Below are 17,806 nucleotides of genomic sequence, written 5' to 3'. Positions count from 1 at the left end.
TATTATATTATTACCACCTTATCTCTAATGTTAAGTTTATAATCTAGTTGTAAGCATTATCTGAAAAGGAAAATAAACGATTAATTCAGAATAAGGATTTAATGAGGATTTTCAATCTTTCTTTACATTCTTGTATAAATCTGTTTTTTTCTTAAGATTTGCAAATGCTTACGTGTTAAAAATACTTTTTCCAAACACCATACAGGTATATTTTCTACATAAAAAAATGCAAATTATATGGTGAAACTTCATTACATAAGATAAAGTGCTAAATAGAAAAATTTATCCATTTTTTTCTGATAAATTGATCAAAAATATCATTTTGTGGAAAATTTTAAAATTTCATTAATTTTTATTATACATGTTCAATAATTCCATATTACATATAATATAGCTTTTTGTTACCATGACAAATACCTGAGAAAATATAAGAAAAAATTCCATTTCAGCTCATGGTTTCAAAGATTTTAGTCCATAACCAATTAGCCCCATTACTTTTTAGCCTTTGGTGGGGACCACGTGGTGTAGTAAAGTTCATTTTGTGTCTGAGACATGAAAGAATGCCATATGAAGAGGCTGGGATTCCAATATCTACTTCAAGGACATGCCTTCAGTGACCAGAAAACCTCTTAGTAGCTTCACCTCTTAAAAGTTCTATCTCCTCCCAAGAGAGCCACCAATTGTGAACAAAGTCTTTAACATAGTCTATAATCCTTTGACGGATACGTATCCAAACAATAATAGAGTAAAATAATATGACATGATTATTTTGAAAATTAACTGGTTTCTTCTAGTCAAATTAAAATCCAGAGGTCACGTTTCTGCATAAACTCTATTCTTGTGTCTGAGGAAAGCAACAATGAATGAGACTTGCAAAACCTGGGAGAAAATGAAACAATGAAATCAGAATTTAATCTATAAGAGTAGTAATTTATAAAGTTGATACTACATAATTACCAAAATACCTCTTTTAAAGAGAAAAGGGCTTGAATCTGGTGAGCAAATTTCAGAGTAAGCTACACATGGCAGTGAATAAAAACTCTGCAGAATGAGTCTTCTGGAGTAGCCTAGTTCTCACCAAATTCACGTATAGGGACTAATAGAAAACCTATTAGAGTTAATCACATACAATGTCATTGGAATAGATACCTTGATGAACTGCTGCTCTAGTTTTTGTTCATCATCTTTCTATGTCATTTGTCTGACAAAACTCCTTCATTTTAGTATGCCATCATGAAAAATGGTATAAATACAAGATAAAATACAAGATAAAATAAAGCACAGATACCATCTCCTTCTTCAATCTTGTCTTAAACACACCAGTCTGAACACAATAGAGAAAAACATTTTAAAAGAATGAGATTAACCCTCATTCTTTAAATGGTACTCTTGGTTTACTATCATTCTCTGATTAAAACTGCTACCAGTTGAGGAGATGTAATGTTAGGTCAGTAGTTTTGTGGATAAACATAAAACCAGATTCAAAATCAGTATTTTACTATGGCAAAGTATGCATTACAAAGTTGCTCCAATGATAAGCATAATAATACTATAATAATACTATAGTAATCCTCACTATAATAATCTATCCACTCATAATTTATCTGAATTCATAGCTTGCACTTCCTCTTTTCAGTCCTAAGTGAGGCTGGAGAATGGTATTTTTGAATTCCCATTCTGCACTGGCACCCTGCAGGCCTTCTAATATCTTTATTTTTCTTCTTATTGAATTCCCAACATCTAGTATAGAACAACATATATTAGGTCTCTACTTTCCTACAAATTTACTGAATGAATGAATGTGTGAATACATTAACAGTGAATCTTAGTAAAGGCAATTATTTATCTAGATTTCTGAAGTTTGCCAAATTGAAGAACTCCTTACAAGGTACTCTTACTATATATTTTATATGTTTAACAAGTGATCATCCTGGATGAAGTTATTTCATTATTTTGACATATCCACCTGTCCATTTATTCTCTATCTTACTTCCTGTACACTATATATATTACATATCTTTAAAATATATGTATTTTATTTTGAATTATATAGATATTGTATATCCTTTATCAATATTGCTTACCAATAATAAAATATAGATACTTATAATATATTTAAATTTTATATTAAAATATTTATATTATATAAAATTATATTCTAATATTTATATATTTCCATATATTTATATTAATATAAATACATATAAATATATTTTATACAGGAAAAGAGAAAATAAATGGACAGATGTGTATCTCAAAATAATGAAATAACTTCATCCAGGATGATCACTAATTAAACAGGTTCTATCTACCTAGTGACTAAGGTATTGCTTCCAGTTGGATCCTTCTTGGTATGAAGAGTCACAAGGTCCTGGCTCCTACTTTATTAATTTTTGTCCTGTTTTTCCACCTAGTTGTTTTGCAGTCTATTATGCATAGTCTATATTTAATATTTTTATTCATAAACATATAAACAAAAGCTCACCTCTGAAGTCAAAAGTCCAAAATTAATTCCAATGAAGGTTAAAGCATTAGCATCAAACCATGTGCTGATTTTACCTCCACAACCCTAAGGAAAAGAAACTACTTAGATTAACTTGGAGATGGAAATGGCTTTAATAATTCTGTTAAGCAGAAGAAAAGGCATATAGAGATTAATAATTTACCAATGTCTAGGGAGCTTCTTTGTTAGCAGGACACTTCACTTGCTGACTTTAAAGTTGCTAATATATTGACACAAAATCAAAATCAGAAATTTATTAAGTTTTGGAAAGGGGTTTGGCTTTCTGCAGACTAGTATTGTAATTCATCAGGGTACATACCACCACTGAAAATAACTATTTCTCAAATATAGAAGTTATTAAAAAATGTAATTCTTGATTTATGTATGAATCAATTATGTAATTGAAAATATACATACTAAAGTTACAAGTATAAAGTCAATGTATAAACTATACAAAATATTAGTGGTTCTTGGGAAGGGAATCCCAGGTTTATCAATATTCCATGTCATTAATACCAGTTCTTCCAGATGAGCTTTTACTTTGTTTCTGCAACACTGTCCTGATTATATCATTTTTGTGATCAAGAGGGGGTTCTCTCCTTTTAACTACCATATGTTTTTAATTCTGGTATTGTTGATCCCTTACCAATTCTATCCACCAGGACTTTCACAAAAGTACCTTTTCTTTCTGCAGGGCTTTTGCAGCCTTGTTTAGGAGAAAGATTGCTAGTATCCTAAGTTAAAGGAGTGCTTAAATCACTTACAGTTTATTTATTTATTATATGCCTGAAACAATACTACAATTAACCTAATTACAAGTTCAGTTTCATAATGTGATTTAAGAATGTAGCCACCACGAATAACATGGTATTTATATGAGAATTTGCTCAGAATTCTAAATGAACTTCCAAAACAAACAACAAACACACTTTCCACCCTTGGACAAACTTTGACTTATTTTTACCTCCAGGTAAGTTGCATTCAGTGGCTCATCACAAAACCATTTTCTTAATGTAGAATTTGTGCAAGAACACGGAACCTGGTCTGAAGTTTCTTTATTCTTATTCTTTATCCAATCTGTGTAATTGTGTTGACCACAACACTGTAACTAGGAAAAAGGCTCTATCAATTTTAGCATAAAGTATTCAAAATGCATTTAATTATATGATTTCCATGCATATTAAAGTGTTTTTGAAGGTAATCTATCTCCCCACTGCAATGTAATGAATTAAATAAGTTTATTTATTTATTTTTTCTTTCTTAAATAAGTATATTTTTGTTGATTAATTTGTTTGGTGTTGCTACTGTTCTTGTCAGCCAGAGCTAAAGATACATATAAGCAGGCATTGGGTAGATAACATTATATGTCCGTTTTATATTATAGGAGTCCCAGATTGAAGACTTTCTGGATAAATACACAAATGACATTTCACAATGTACTATACTGCAGGAAATTACTTGAGCCATATCTTGCTCCTAACTGTAGAACTTCTCTCTATGTTAATTCAAAATCTGCTGTCACACTTGTTTGGACTATTTAAAAAGAGAGAGTATTTTTACTTTTTTAGGATTAATGTGAGATATTGACTTTCAATTTGATACTGTGTGAAAAATTTCCACAAAGAATAAAAATAGGATAATAAAAAATAGTCATAGAAATGCTCAAACTTCTAAGAAATGTCTCATTTCCAGTGTCAATTCTGGAATCCTGGTTGAATTGGATGGATTGGAAAGAATCCACTTAAATATTTGTCACACAGGAAATAACAAAAAAAACTGAGTATTTTATTGTTTTCTAAATGTGTTTCCTAATCTTTGCACAAGTTAGGAAAAGTTTCATGATTTAAATTAATGCTTCAAAGTTAGGTTACTAAATATTAATCAAACTAAACACATATATATCTCACTTATATCTGTCTCTAGGAACTACAAACTGAAATCTCCTTATTAACAGTGATGTCTTAACACAGAATGGATTTTCTACTTATAAGTTTTACTGCAACCTGAAAAAGCAGCACAGGTGCAGATCTTATACATCAGAGAAAAATGAGTAAAAGCATTTATAATTAATTCCATTTGAGTTAAAATGCACTTGATATTAAATGTACTAAAAGTAATAACTGTTTTATGTGAGGCAAAGAGTGTAGCAGTAAAGAATACAAAATCCAGTGCTAGAGTCTTTGGTTTTAATCTTGACTCTGCCACATCTTAGCTGTGTAATTCTGGTAGTTCCCAATTTTTTCTGTCCTTCGTGTATAAAATCAGGATAATATTTCCTACTTCATTTGGTTGGGGGGATTAAATGAAATAATATATGCAAAGCTTTTATTAAAAGATAAGGCACTATGTAAATGTTTGCTATTTTTTTTTCTTTTTCTTTTCTTTTTGGTACCAATGATTGAATCCAGGGGGTGCTTAATCACTGAGCCACATCCCTATCCTGTTTTGTTCATTATAGTTGCTCATTATATCCCCAAGTGAAAACTTTCCATGTCCTCTATGTATACTGGTGAAAACAGGTTTGAATGCACTTTAAATATCAATGAAGAACAAAACAGTTACAAAAGAAGGATAAATTCAAGATGCTGAGGATAATGCCACTTTACTCTTGCTTGGATGAAATTCAACAAGCTCTTCCTCCTATACCCACACCTTGCTCCCACCTATTCTCTCTCCCAACTTCAGTGATCACCTTTGATACCCAACTATTAGTTTTGTACTAATTTCCTCTTACTGTTTTCTGTAAGGCATTCAGAATAGTCCACTTGGGTATGTCTTCAGGCTTATCTTTAGATCCATACTCAGAAATGACTAAATCCATTTTGTCATGCCATAGTTGTTGAACCTGTTGAAAATCGCATTAAAAAGCAAAAATAATTTCACAGAAAAACTTTTCCTAATGGTTCCCCTCAAAACAGTCTTCAATGTCAGAAATAAGAGCACCTTTTTTTCAGTGATTTTTTTTCCATAAAACTCCTTTTAGAAATTTTATTGTCAAAGCATTTGATATTTCACTTCATGATCTATAGGAAGAATATATTAAACTTACTTCATTATTAGGAGGAATGAATGTGCTAATCTCCAGAATGTCAAGGGGTTCCACATTTCTTCTTATACATTTTTTTTCAGGAATAATTGTGGAAGACTTAGAAAAGACCTAAAAATGATCACTGAAGGTCTCTTCAATGGAAACTAGGCTTCTCCAAGCAAACTTTAGGGTTCATTAATTTGATGGCTGTCTGTCCATTCATGGCTTATAATTTAATCTGTACAACTCTGTAAATTGTAGAAAACTATAGTTGTACAAATTACTATTGGTCAGGTAAACAAAAAAGATTTTTGGAGGGAGAAAATACAAGTAAATTTTCCCCTCTCCAAGCCTGTTTTGCATCTGTTAAGTGGTGGCCAATAAACGTATCTCCTTTGAGTTGATTTTTGTATTTTATTGCTTCCATTATTAATGGAGATGTTAAATAAAATCATTGATGTACTTACTAAATGTGTTTATAAGAATTATGATTTTTATATTTTAAATATGTTCCATTACAATATTTTAAGGACTCAGAACATAATACTCCAAAGTATGGCACACTGGCATACTGAATATTTTAAGTTAAAGAAATCCAGAGAACTGCAAAAGCAGAAAGGTCACTCTCTGACCTTCTCCCACTTCTTCTCAAGCAGGTTATAAAAATTTTTTCTGACCTAGTTCGACTGAGAGAAAGTCATAAGACTCTCATTCCAAGGGGGTCCTGGTGTATACCCAGAGTCCAAGATGACTCTGAACAAAGAGGCCTTATTAAGTTTCCCACAGTTATTACCATTAGATAATACCCTTTTGTCCTCTAATCACACTTCTGCATGACTGTTAAAAAATATATAGTTTTTCCCTGTGTTTTTGGCTCTTTATTTCAGAAGATTCTCATGTCCCATAAGCATTGGTTCAGTAAATTTGTTATACTTTTCTCTTATTAGATTGTCTTTTATTGCAGGGGTCTCAGCTATGAACTTGCAATGGGTGAGGAAAAGATATTTACTTTTTCTCCACTATAATACCAACACAAAAAATGATCAGATCTGAATAGGATAAAATCGTTCTTTTTAATCTAGATAATAGTAACATATATAAGCATTTTAAAAATTATGATTTTCATAGCCAACTTCTAATTTGGCCTTCAATTATATCAAAAGGCAGGAAACACTTTTAAAAGGAATTGACACTTTTAATATTGTTCATTTCAGTACTAGTCTAATGATTTTTTTATTGCATTAACTGTCTTTGAAAAATGAAAAGTAAATAATTTGTGGTAATATTACAATAATTTTAAAATGTATACAAGTTAAACTTTATTAAGTTACTTATATACCTATGCTTTAAGGCAGAGAAATTATAATAATATAAAGTGGGGATTTTAATTCTATTTTATTCCCCATGTTAAGATTTTATTTAGAATAGTTTTATTTCCATTTTATGTTGCTGCAGATGAGAGGAAAGGGACATATTGATTAATTTAGCCTCTAAAACATTATTTGGAAGATTCATAATGTATATGAATGACTAGTTAGTACATGATAATTTCATATATTAGTGATGTGACTATTATGTAAATAAAATACCTTATACATACTCAATTTAATAAGCATCTGATAAAGTTCTACTACATCTTCAATGCTGAGTTGGTACTATAAATAGCATAAAAACTTAGAAGTTCATAAGACTTTAATCCTGTTTCAATACAAATGTCAAGTTGATATCAACAATGTTGCTAGCTCTGGGGTTAGTTAATAAGTGCTCCAGTCCAGGTCCTATTATTTGGTCATGAAATACATTAATGATTATTTTTCATCTCAACCTCTCAGTGTCCTCTTCTATAAAGTGGGAGTAACAGTGCATATCTAGTTGTTGTTGGGAGGAAGTTTAATATAATGTCCCTGGAGTACTTATAATAGTCTTTGGCATAATAGTAATTAGTAGTTATTCTTTTTATTATATGTAGAGGTGAGTATGTGAATAATATTGAAGTAAGTATGATTCTGATAAATTATGTTTATGTAATCAGAATCCTTATATGTTATGTTGAGGTTATATGACCAGGTTCCAAAATTTGAGGCTGTTGTGCTGGGTGGAATCTGGTGTCTTGCCACCAAAACAACTTTCTAAACACCAACTTATATGGCTGATACATACCCCCCCACCATAAACACATGCACATAGGTACACATGTACATACACTGTATACACATACATTACTTTTTGGATGAGAAATAAGAAATTTAAGCTATAAATGCCAGGCCATTAATAGAAGGCTTTGGGTAATGTGACACCAAGATGACAGACAATAGTGTTATACAGAAACAGGAACAGTTTTGTTGGGCTGTGGCAGTTACCCTGGGGAGATCCTGAAAACCACAAAAATTAATTAGGGACTCCTTCAAGATTAAGGAAGCGAAAGAAAGGGAACTTTTGAGTATCTGCTTTATTAACTTGTTAGTTAATAATTACAAAGTGAGTAGGTTGTTGATCTGTAATCATACTCAGATCCTTATAACTGCTCTTTTTTTTATTACAGGATACAGATTACAGGATAATCTAGCAAGCTTCAAGAACACATCTGAGCTGCACTGGAACACTAAAATTTCTTAAATTATTAAAAGTAATTATGGGCAGTAATACATTTTCTTATCATAAAGTTTTTATGGATAATTTATTCTATGAATTTTAAACTTAATTTGATAAATACAAATCTCATTATAATTAACTCAATTATATCACTTAGGACCTTATCTATGCAAGATATATAAATTTTCAGTTCATCTTGTTTAAAAAAAATCACTGCATTTCAAATAAGTACAAGTCTAAATGTACTCTGTGTGTGTGTGTGTGTGTGTGTATAATCTACATTACTATAATTGGGTCAGTAATGGTAGCTCCAAGGTTGACTAGAGGGGGATGGGAAGAAGGGATATAGATCTGGATTCCTAAAACTCAGTACTACCTCATATGCATTTTTTTGTCATTTACAACTACTTAGGCAAAGTTAAAGACAAGTTCCTCTAGCCCACCCATACAATCTGACCCCTCCCCCTTCCTATACAGAATTTGAGTCCTTCTACTAAATATTTTGCCCCCAAAGAAGTTTTCTTTTCTTGGATTTTAATTTAGGCTCAAAGATCTCACTAATGGAAGGTACCCAATTTTCTTTATATTTCAAATGAAAGAATATTGATAAGGGTTCATTTTCTATACCTCCTCTTTCTTTGTGAAGATGAGTGCTGAAAATACAACTTGGACACCAAAGGCCAATGACAACACTACTGCATACTAAAACACAAGAAAAACAGAGATGATGTTTAGTTTTTAATTTATATTTTAGATGCTATAATAACGAAAAAATACACATCATATGAAATATACAGCCTAAAATATACATAGGTATCCCTAAATTTTACTGCCTTCATATATATTGGCATAATTATTGAAATAAGATCTAAATAAAAAATCAATTAATGTCTGGATAAGAATATTCTAGAAAGAAGTGATCATATTCCATGAGAACCCAAACAGGCTACTTGGTCTAATGAAGTTGTTGATTATATCCTCTTAATTCAGAAATAAAGTTGTTCCAAAGGGGAATTCAAATATATGGCACTCCAATTATCAGATCATTCTGCCAAATCTGTGATCTAATTTTCAAACTATTCTGCCATGTATGAAGTAAAAAGTACACCAATAGTAGCTTCAATAATAAACTTAATTATGCATGTGTTCTTGAACTAGTTCTTTGAAAAATTAAAGCTTCAAATAAAATTATTTTCACATGAATTAGGCTGTTTTCTTTCTTAAAACCTATAGCTACTTCAGTCTTTATCACCAGAGTTGAATGTATTGGTACATATAACTTAGAGTTTATAATAATTTACAATTTATCAGTCTAAATATTTAAAAGATAGAATATAAGTAATAATTATTTACTGTTCATATTATTAATTTCACATAGTTTAAACATTTGATACTTTAAACTAGCCAATTAAGTACAAGTCTAAATGTACTGTGTGTGTGTGTGTGTGTGTGTGTGTGTGTATGTATGTATGTAATCTACATTACTATAATTGGGTCAGTAATGGTAGCCAAGGTTGACTGGAGGAGGATGGGAAGAAGGGATATGGATCTGGATTCCTAAAACTCAGTACTACCTCATATGCACCTACATTTTTTTGTCATTTACAACTACTTAGACAAAGTTAAAGACAAGTTCCTCTAGCCCACCCATACAATCTATAATTGGGTCAGTAATGGTAGCCAAGTCCTTATTTTCTATTTGGCATACATATTTTTTTTTATTTTCTGAGACAGAATTTCAGAGATAAAACTATTTCTTGACATGTATTGAGAAGTTTAAATTTACAATTCTACATATACTATCTCACTTGATAATCATTAAAGATAAAAAGAGATTGGTAGAGGCAATAAAAAGTGTACATAATAATTAAGAAATGACTAGATTAGATTAGAGCAGATTACTAGATTATATTATATTAGTGTCTTGAATCAGAGCAGGTATAAACAAAATCCCTTTAAGTTGTGGAATAGCCTTTAGGCCTATACAATTTATCAGTTGACTGTGCAAATTAAAATGGTTCAAAGGAATGTGTTCATCAGAAAAATATTGGTATATTCAGAGAAGAATTAGCAAGGGTCATGATGATAAAAAGTAGCAGTAGCCTTCCATGGAGTGTCTGGAAGGGACAGTAGTATCTTTGCTCTAGGGCTTAACCTCTCAGATCTTATATTCACATGCATTTTTATGAGGGTATCTATGAAACTTTTATCATTTGGATGCTCTTAATACATAAATCACACAGGGCATTTATGTTTTTCTCGCTCTACTTTCCTCCTTTAGTTATCATCCCTAATCCCCAACATTATACTAGTAGCAGGCTGTGTGCTTCTCTTGCTTAACTGGTAATTTGTGGAAAGGAAAAAAGAAATCAAGATTTTTCTTTCAAGTCATTTCTGTCCTGGTTTCCCTATTCCAAATCTGAAGGTCAATCAGAAAATTAGGCTAAATATCCTGGAAAGAGAGGAAGATAAGATTTGAGAAGAAGACTGGGCTTTGGAGGAGAATAAGAAGAGAAAGGAGTCACTTTTTAGATTAAAAAGATTCTGAAACAGATCCTGGAAATTGTGGTTCCCAGAACAATAGGCACACAGCTTCTTGGCATCTTCCTGGCAAGATACTATAGGGAAATGACACTGTAATTTCCAGCTTTGACTAAAATGTTCATGACCAAGGTAAAAGTCTTAAAAACTCTAAGTTGCAATTACTAAATATAAGTAGTAACTGGTCCTTCTGTCAGGTGTGATTCCATTAATTGCCGTGTCATTGAGGAGGTGTGACTCTCATAGGGGAGGGATCCCGCTGGGAAAGAACCTAATGTCTATTTGCTAATCCTTCACAAAAGGGTTTCACTGGTATGCCTGCACTGAAATATGCTGGATGAATAGCCCCCTGTTGCTATCATCCCAGGCCATTCCAACAGCAGAAGGAGTACATCTGAAGGCACTATGAGACTTTTGCTTTTGTGGTAACCAGTGCAGACTGGTAACTAGTGTCCAGAGTGACCAACCAGACCTCAGTGGTACACAAAAGCAAGGTACCTCTGCATTCTTCCTGGAAATGGAAAGAAGGGCTGCAACTGAATCCTTTATCTGCTTGATAGGAGAGTGGTTATAAATTCAAATTTGATTCAAAGAAAAGTTTAAAAGCTGTATTTCATCTAAGTGAACTGTCATCCACACCTGCCACATGTGTGGTGAATGGCTCATATTCAGGTGTACACTACTGATGATCCTTCATCTTTCCATGTTAGGTGCTAAGAGAGAGAGAGATAAGAGGCTAGACAACTGCCGTGAGTCTGTCCCTCTCAGCAGTTAATTTCTCTTCGTTAAATAATAAAGTAGGATTTAAATTATAAGGTAGTTTTCCATATGGCACACTGACAGGCAAAAATATAATGACTAGAGGACATGTTTCCCCTCCTCCTCTTCCTCTCCCTCCTCCATCTGCACCTCCTTTCCTTTTTATTGGTACTACTCTTCCCCCTCCTACTCCTTCTTTACTTTGCTCATTGACTCTTATATTGACTCTTATATACTTTATTATGATTTTAGTCTTCAGATTCCTAAGTTTGGTTAACTGTACTTCATCCAGGAAATGGGTTAGTGTTGACTGTATATTGAAAATTAAATATTTAAGAGTGCAACTATGGAGGTACCTGAACCATGGGGAAAAAAACAATCTACCTGGAAGTTTCTTGGGCATGGAATGTCATTCAGATTACCCCCAATGTCATGCTCTACTGAAATACTATAGCAACATAAATCACAATTGCTCATATGAGTAACTTGGATACTCAATATATACAACATGAAATTGGGCTATTGAAGTAAAATACATACCAGAATTAGGAGCCATACAATTTTCATGTGAATTGACAAATAACCCAACAGACAAAGAAGAACAACAGCAGATCCCATTCCAATCAAGATTTGAGAAATATATATAATGAATTGTTTGTTTTCATCTGTGGAAAACACAAAATGACTTATTATGAAGTGATATTTTATTTACTTTCTATTTAATAATAAAGGCAGTTCAATGTTTTCCTATTACTAAATCACTAGGATTTTTTTCTCATTTGATCTCATTCCAGCATCTCTTATTTACTCTTAGCAACAACTTCTTTTCTTTTCCTGAAATAATAGAGAATTCCTTCAATCACAAAAATATCTTGTTACCTTTATCTTCATTTTATTCTATGATAGAAGACAATTGTTTCTAGGTTGACCTCTTCCATTTCTAATGCATATTCAAACATTCATGTGCTTACTCATTCATGTATACATTCATTAAAATAATTTTTGGTACTCATATTTGTAGGTTGATTGTCCCTTATTCTTGTATATACCCTGAATTCATTTATAATATGTTCTTTCCTTAACTAAACTGTGAATATTCAGTGTCAGTGACTGTATATTTATCTGGCTAACAGACTAACTGTTGAATTGTGGTGGTACATCACAGATTGTAGAACAGTAAATGCACAACAAATATTTGTTTTTTGTAGAAGACAAATACATGAGTTACATATGTTTTACATTTTTCTGGAAGAACAATGGAGGCAGGGGTATCCTGGAACAGTTTGTGCTGGCTCATAAAAGTCAATTGTTAAGTTTTCAGGAAATTTACAAGCCAACTGAATTCACATTGGGGTGGGGGAGTATTTAAACTATGGGAATGAACAGATGCCATGAATCAAGATTCTCTACTCAAGAACCAGTTACTAAACACTCACCAGCATTGTACTGGACACCAGGGACACACCATCCAATGAGCAAAGGAGGTTAAAGGGTTTGGTTTAAGATTACCAGAAAAAGTAATACCTGAGCATAGTCTTTAAATAATAATTGAAAATATCCAGGCTGGAGTGGTAGAAGCATTGCTGAAATTGTGGGCACTTTGTGTGCTGTTTTCCAATTTTTCTCACTTGAATGAAGTTCAACGGGGACAGGAACTGGATCTTTTTTGTTCATGATAGTATCTTCCACATATGGGGCAGTGTCTGACATGTAGAAGATGCTTAATTTTTGGCACATGAATAAATAATGGCAATGAGGATCCAGAGAAGAGCTTTCAAGAGGGGTGCTACATGGTCAAATTTGCATTTGAGTGAATTATGTTAGTGATATTTGGAAGATAGCTGAGAGAAATGATAAGAGCAAAAGACTCTTGGAAGTTATTTCAGTGTCAGGAGATAAATGGGACCTTACGTTGAATGGGCTTACCATGAAGGGAAGGTAAGCACAAAGGTGTTTTAAAAAGAGGAAAATCAAGTGAAAATGGCAGATATGTAATAAAGGAAGACTCAATATTTGGGGTCTTAATTTGGATGTATTTAATTCCAGATCCTAAAACCTTAATCAACATTTCACTAACTGATCTGAGTACACAATTTTAAAAATAGAACTTAAAAGAACAAGTTCCTTACTTATTTTTACCTTTTCTGGAGCTTTTCACAACCCAATACACCAAGATTAACAAGAATTATCTGTCAACTCCACAATGAAGAAAAAGAAAAAAAAATCTTTTGCTCCACCTTAATTGCTACATTATTAAATTAGGTATTGTGTGGGTCCTTAGTCCATTGCTTGGCACACACTGAACCCTAATTAAGTGGAAGCTATTATTATAATTATTGTGTGGATGGAAAGGATGGAAGTTTGTTGTTAAGATCTTCACAGCCCCATGACTCTGGGAAAGGCGCTAATGTATTCAGACATCACTAGCCTTGTCCATAAGCAAAGTATATAAACATAAGAGAATAATGATATCAGGCATTTAATACAGATTAAGGCTAGCTAGATTATTCCATTTTGTAGGACTTTATAATATATTAAAATTTTCTATTTAGCATTTCCTTCCCTACATTTTTTTCTTATTTGATATCTACTAACAAATAAGTCAACTCTACATTGAATGTTTGGCCTTTCATTCTTCGATGAATAGTGCTGTTCAACAGAGGGTACTGTGAGAGTGGATATGTTCTTTATCTGTGCATTCCAACAAGATGGCCAATAGCCATAAATGCCTACTGAATACTTGAAATGTGTATTTCTTCCCTTGAACAGAAGATGTTTATATTAAAATAACCCACGGCCTATTTATTCCTATACTCCAGTCTACAGTGAACACTACAAATCACAAAATGGAAAAATAAAGGCAATGTAAAGATCACACTTTTTTTTTTCATAAAGAAAGAGGCTCATCTATTTCATCCATGATTTCAAATTTGGAGAATATTATATTTTATTTGTGTGATGGTGAAAATAGTTCATAATTAAATTTTAAAAGAAATTATTCGACTATGTTGATTTTTCAAGTCTACAGTTCTGTAAATTCTAGAGTTGGCAGAAAACTCAGTTTTCCTTTCCCTCCTCTCCCTTGTCTAGTAAGAGCTCCTGGTTCCCCCACCTCCTCAAATTGTCCCTCCTTTATGATACTGGACTTAAACCCTTTTTTTTTTTTTTTAAATAAGGCACTTATTAAAGTCAACTGGCAAGACCTTTAGAAGGAATGGTGGGCCATACTTAATGGATGTTAGAGAAATACTGCCACCTGCTGAATAGATCATCATAATTGTTTTAAGTGAAATGCCTTGTTTATTTCATTAAAAGAAAAAGAAAAATATACATACCCAACGCTGTTAAAAAAGTATTTCTATCTAATAAAAGGCAGGCACCAAATCCCACGAATAAAAGTCCAAGAATCTGTAAGAAGTCAATATTTTCAGTAATTGTCTAGAAGAACGCATTATATTTCCTTCATTAAAAATATGAAAATTCTTACCAAAAAAGCTGAATTAATGAGATTAAGAAAGTACTTAAAAATTAATACTTTGTTTTTCTTTAACATTCTGCTTTTCTCTGGAAATTGGTGAATCTGAAAAGATAACCACAAGTTTACTATGAGCATTCAACACAATAAAACTTTATAATTCTGCCTACTTATGACCTTTGCATATTTTTCTTCTTAAACCAGTTTTCAGTATAACATTCCTGTGTCCCAATATAAGCATGTACTGAAGGTCCCTTGAGACTGTACCCATCTTTCTGTATCTGCATGTCTTTGGAGCAGAGGCTGTGAAGAATGTCAACAGTGCTTTACTGACCTTCTTGCAACTTTCAGATATTTTATTTTGCTTTTAATCTTCATATACCTTGCTCCCCTTGCTAGAAGCTTTTCTTAACCTTAATCTAAGCTTTCCTTCACATCTGCTTGGCCCTCCTTTTTCCAGAATAATGTAAACTCTTCATGGAAATCTCAGCTTAGAGGTCTTTCTTTAACTCCAGTTTGTCTCTCTCTCTCTCTGTTTTATCATTCACCTCTTTTCCCATCTAGAATTAGAGATATTTAAATTGAAAAACAGGTCGTGATGCAGTTATAATGCCCAAGTCTAACGGATAGTAGTACTCAACATGTTTGTTAAATCAAAACAGCAGTGAGTTGGTTTTAAAGAATTACTTATGGTTGTTTACATTAAATAATTAGTTTTCAGATAGTCAATTTTCCTAAATTCTTTGTGGAAAAGCAACACTCACCCCACTGAATTTTGATGATTTGTTTATTAGACATGGAGGTTTTAAAATCTGGGTATGTTTCTGGCTTTTCTCTTTTCCTTCATTGTTTCCATGCTCACTAGCACCATAATTAAAAAATATTATAGTTGACAATGTTTTAATATATGCAGTACCTAAGCTGACATGATGGGAGTAGATTTAATACGCTAATTTTAAACTATTTGTACCTGATTAGGAAGGAACCAATCTCTATGGCAAGTGGCAGGATGTACTGGAATGTGGAAAAATAATAATGCCCATGTTAGATTCTACCTACTTTCTTCCCTACTTTGTCCTGAAGCCAAATGCGTCCTAAAAACTCGAAAAGTACCACCAGACTTTGTCTTCAACCTCTGCTTTGAACTTGGCCGCTGTCATTTGGTTTTTTCAATTTCTGATCTAAAGTCTTATTCTTGGATTTCTTCAATGCCTGGCATGTTTTGACAGGACACACACTTGGAAAGACTGCCTGATTTTTATTTTGCATCTTCCAGGATGCTGCAGATCTTTATTTCTGGCTTCAATTTTATTCACTGCAGTATGTGGGAGAATTGTGATCCTCTCCCCCAGTATGAACAAGAACTTGCCTGGCCTTTGCCCATCTGCAAATGAGAAAGCAAAAGACAACTAGTAAACCAGAAAACCTTGCAGTAACCCTGCTGTGAAATGTTAAAGGGATGGACTTGAGTTTTGATGTGGTAATAATCAGCCTGTTACGTAGGGTCAAGCAGAAATACATTACCAAAACACTCTAATATAGAAATACACTGAAGTTTATTCTCAGTCCAAGGTGGATGAATAATTTTCTTCTTTGTCTTAGAAATTTTTGGGTACCTGAACCAACCTATTGATGTGGTTCCCCAATTTGTTTTAGGGTATCATCTTTTATATCAGCAGAAAGAAAAATAGTGCGCATAAATTAAGGAAGCACTGAGAAAAGCAACTGAGAAAAAAGATGAGGCCCACCCTTCTCATTTTCCCTTTGCACAGACTTGGTCAAATCACTATGCACAAAGTGCTGCTGGTACAACCATGAACCTGCATGTTATGATGTGGATCTGGAATGTGCCCCCACAAAAGTTCAAGATTTGAAAGTGTGATCCCCCATGTAGTTGGGTTCAGAGGTAAGACTTTTAGGCAGTGCTTAGGGCTTGCACCTCATTTGTGGATTAATCCATTTGCTGAATTAATAATTTGAAGGGACTATGAGATGGTGATTATAGACAGGTAAGGTATGGCTGGAAGAAGTTGGTCACTGGAGGTATGCTTTTCTGGTTTATATCTTATCCCTGGTGCCTCCTTCCACACATTCTCTTTCTCTCTTTGTTGCCCTCCTGCCATGATGTTCCGTGATACCTTGGGCCCAAAGGAATGGAGCCAGCAGGGTGAATACAAATTGAATCCTCTCAAACTGTGAACTGAAATAAACTTTGCTTTTTCTAAGTTGTTCTGGTCAGGTATTCTGACCACAGTAATGAAAAACTGACCAACACTGGGATAGAGGGAAAAAGTGAATCAAAGTGAATGAAGACAGAAAAAACCCAAACCAAACGAACCAACCAACCAAACAAACAAACAAAACAAAACCACCATTTAGGAAAGGGCAATTATAAAAGATCGAGGATAAAAAGAGAAATTGAATTCAGTTTTTGTATGCTTCACTGTGGAAAATAAGCAAATATTATCAGTGAATTCCTGTAGGAAGGGGAAATAAAGGAGTAATAATAATCATTGGAAACAGGAAAATAAATAGTTTAGAAGAAACTTCATGAACTTGATATTAACAGTTGAGTCTGAAGTGATAGAGCAGATCTGCCTGGTTATAACCTTATAAGTACAGGAAATGAAATGCAAATATGTGGGTAGATAAGATATGTAGGCTCAGGAGTCAACCACAGAGCCAAAATAAGGAATTTAGAAATGGTCACAGAATTGGTGATAAAGAATAGTACAATTAAGAATTTGAAATTTTTAATATCATACTTTCACAAACTAAAAACATAAAGCATGATCTCATGGAAGTCAATAAAGGAGGAAATTTCTAGAATGCTGTAATATGATATAGAAGTGAAAAAAGGATGAGAACGCAGTACTCTCAGTCAGCCACCTTGGTAAGGAGGATGTTC

The 17,806-nt window shown here is 32.9% G+C and overlaps 1 protein-coding gene across 1 annotated transcript; it reads right to left on the bottom strand.

Moving 5' to 3' along the window:
* Positions 1 to 813: 813 nt before the first annotated feature.
* On the bottom strand, positions 814 to 14,976 carry Tspan19 (tetraspanin 19). The gene is made up of 8 exons (XM_027920664.1): positions 14,911 to 14,976; positions 14,759 to 14,831; positions 11,964 to 12,088; positions 8,751 to 8,825; positions 5,238 to 5,348; positions 3,468 to 3,611; positions 2,486 to 2,569; positions 814 to 879 (listed from the first exon to the last, which is right to left on the bottom strand). Exons 1-8 carry the CDS (start codon positions 14,974 to 14,976, stop codon positions 814 to 816), a joined length of 744 nt encoding a protein of 247 aa, XP_027776465.1.
* Positions 14,977 to 17,806: the final 2,830 nt, after the last annotated feature.

This window comes from Marmota flaviventris, chromosome 3 (genome assembly GCF_047511675.1).
Source record: "Marmota flaviventris isolate mMarFla1 chromosome 3, mMarFla1.hap1, whole genome shotgun sequence".
Taxonomy (NCBI): Eukaryota; Metazoa; Chordata; class Mammalia; order Rodentia; family Sciuridae; genus Marmota; species Marmota flaviventris.
Note: the sequence above shows the minus strand (reverse complement) of the source record. Positions and strands in the feature narration are given on the sequence as shown.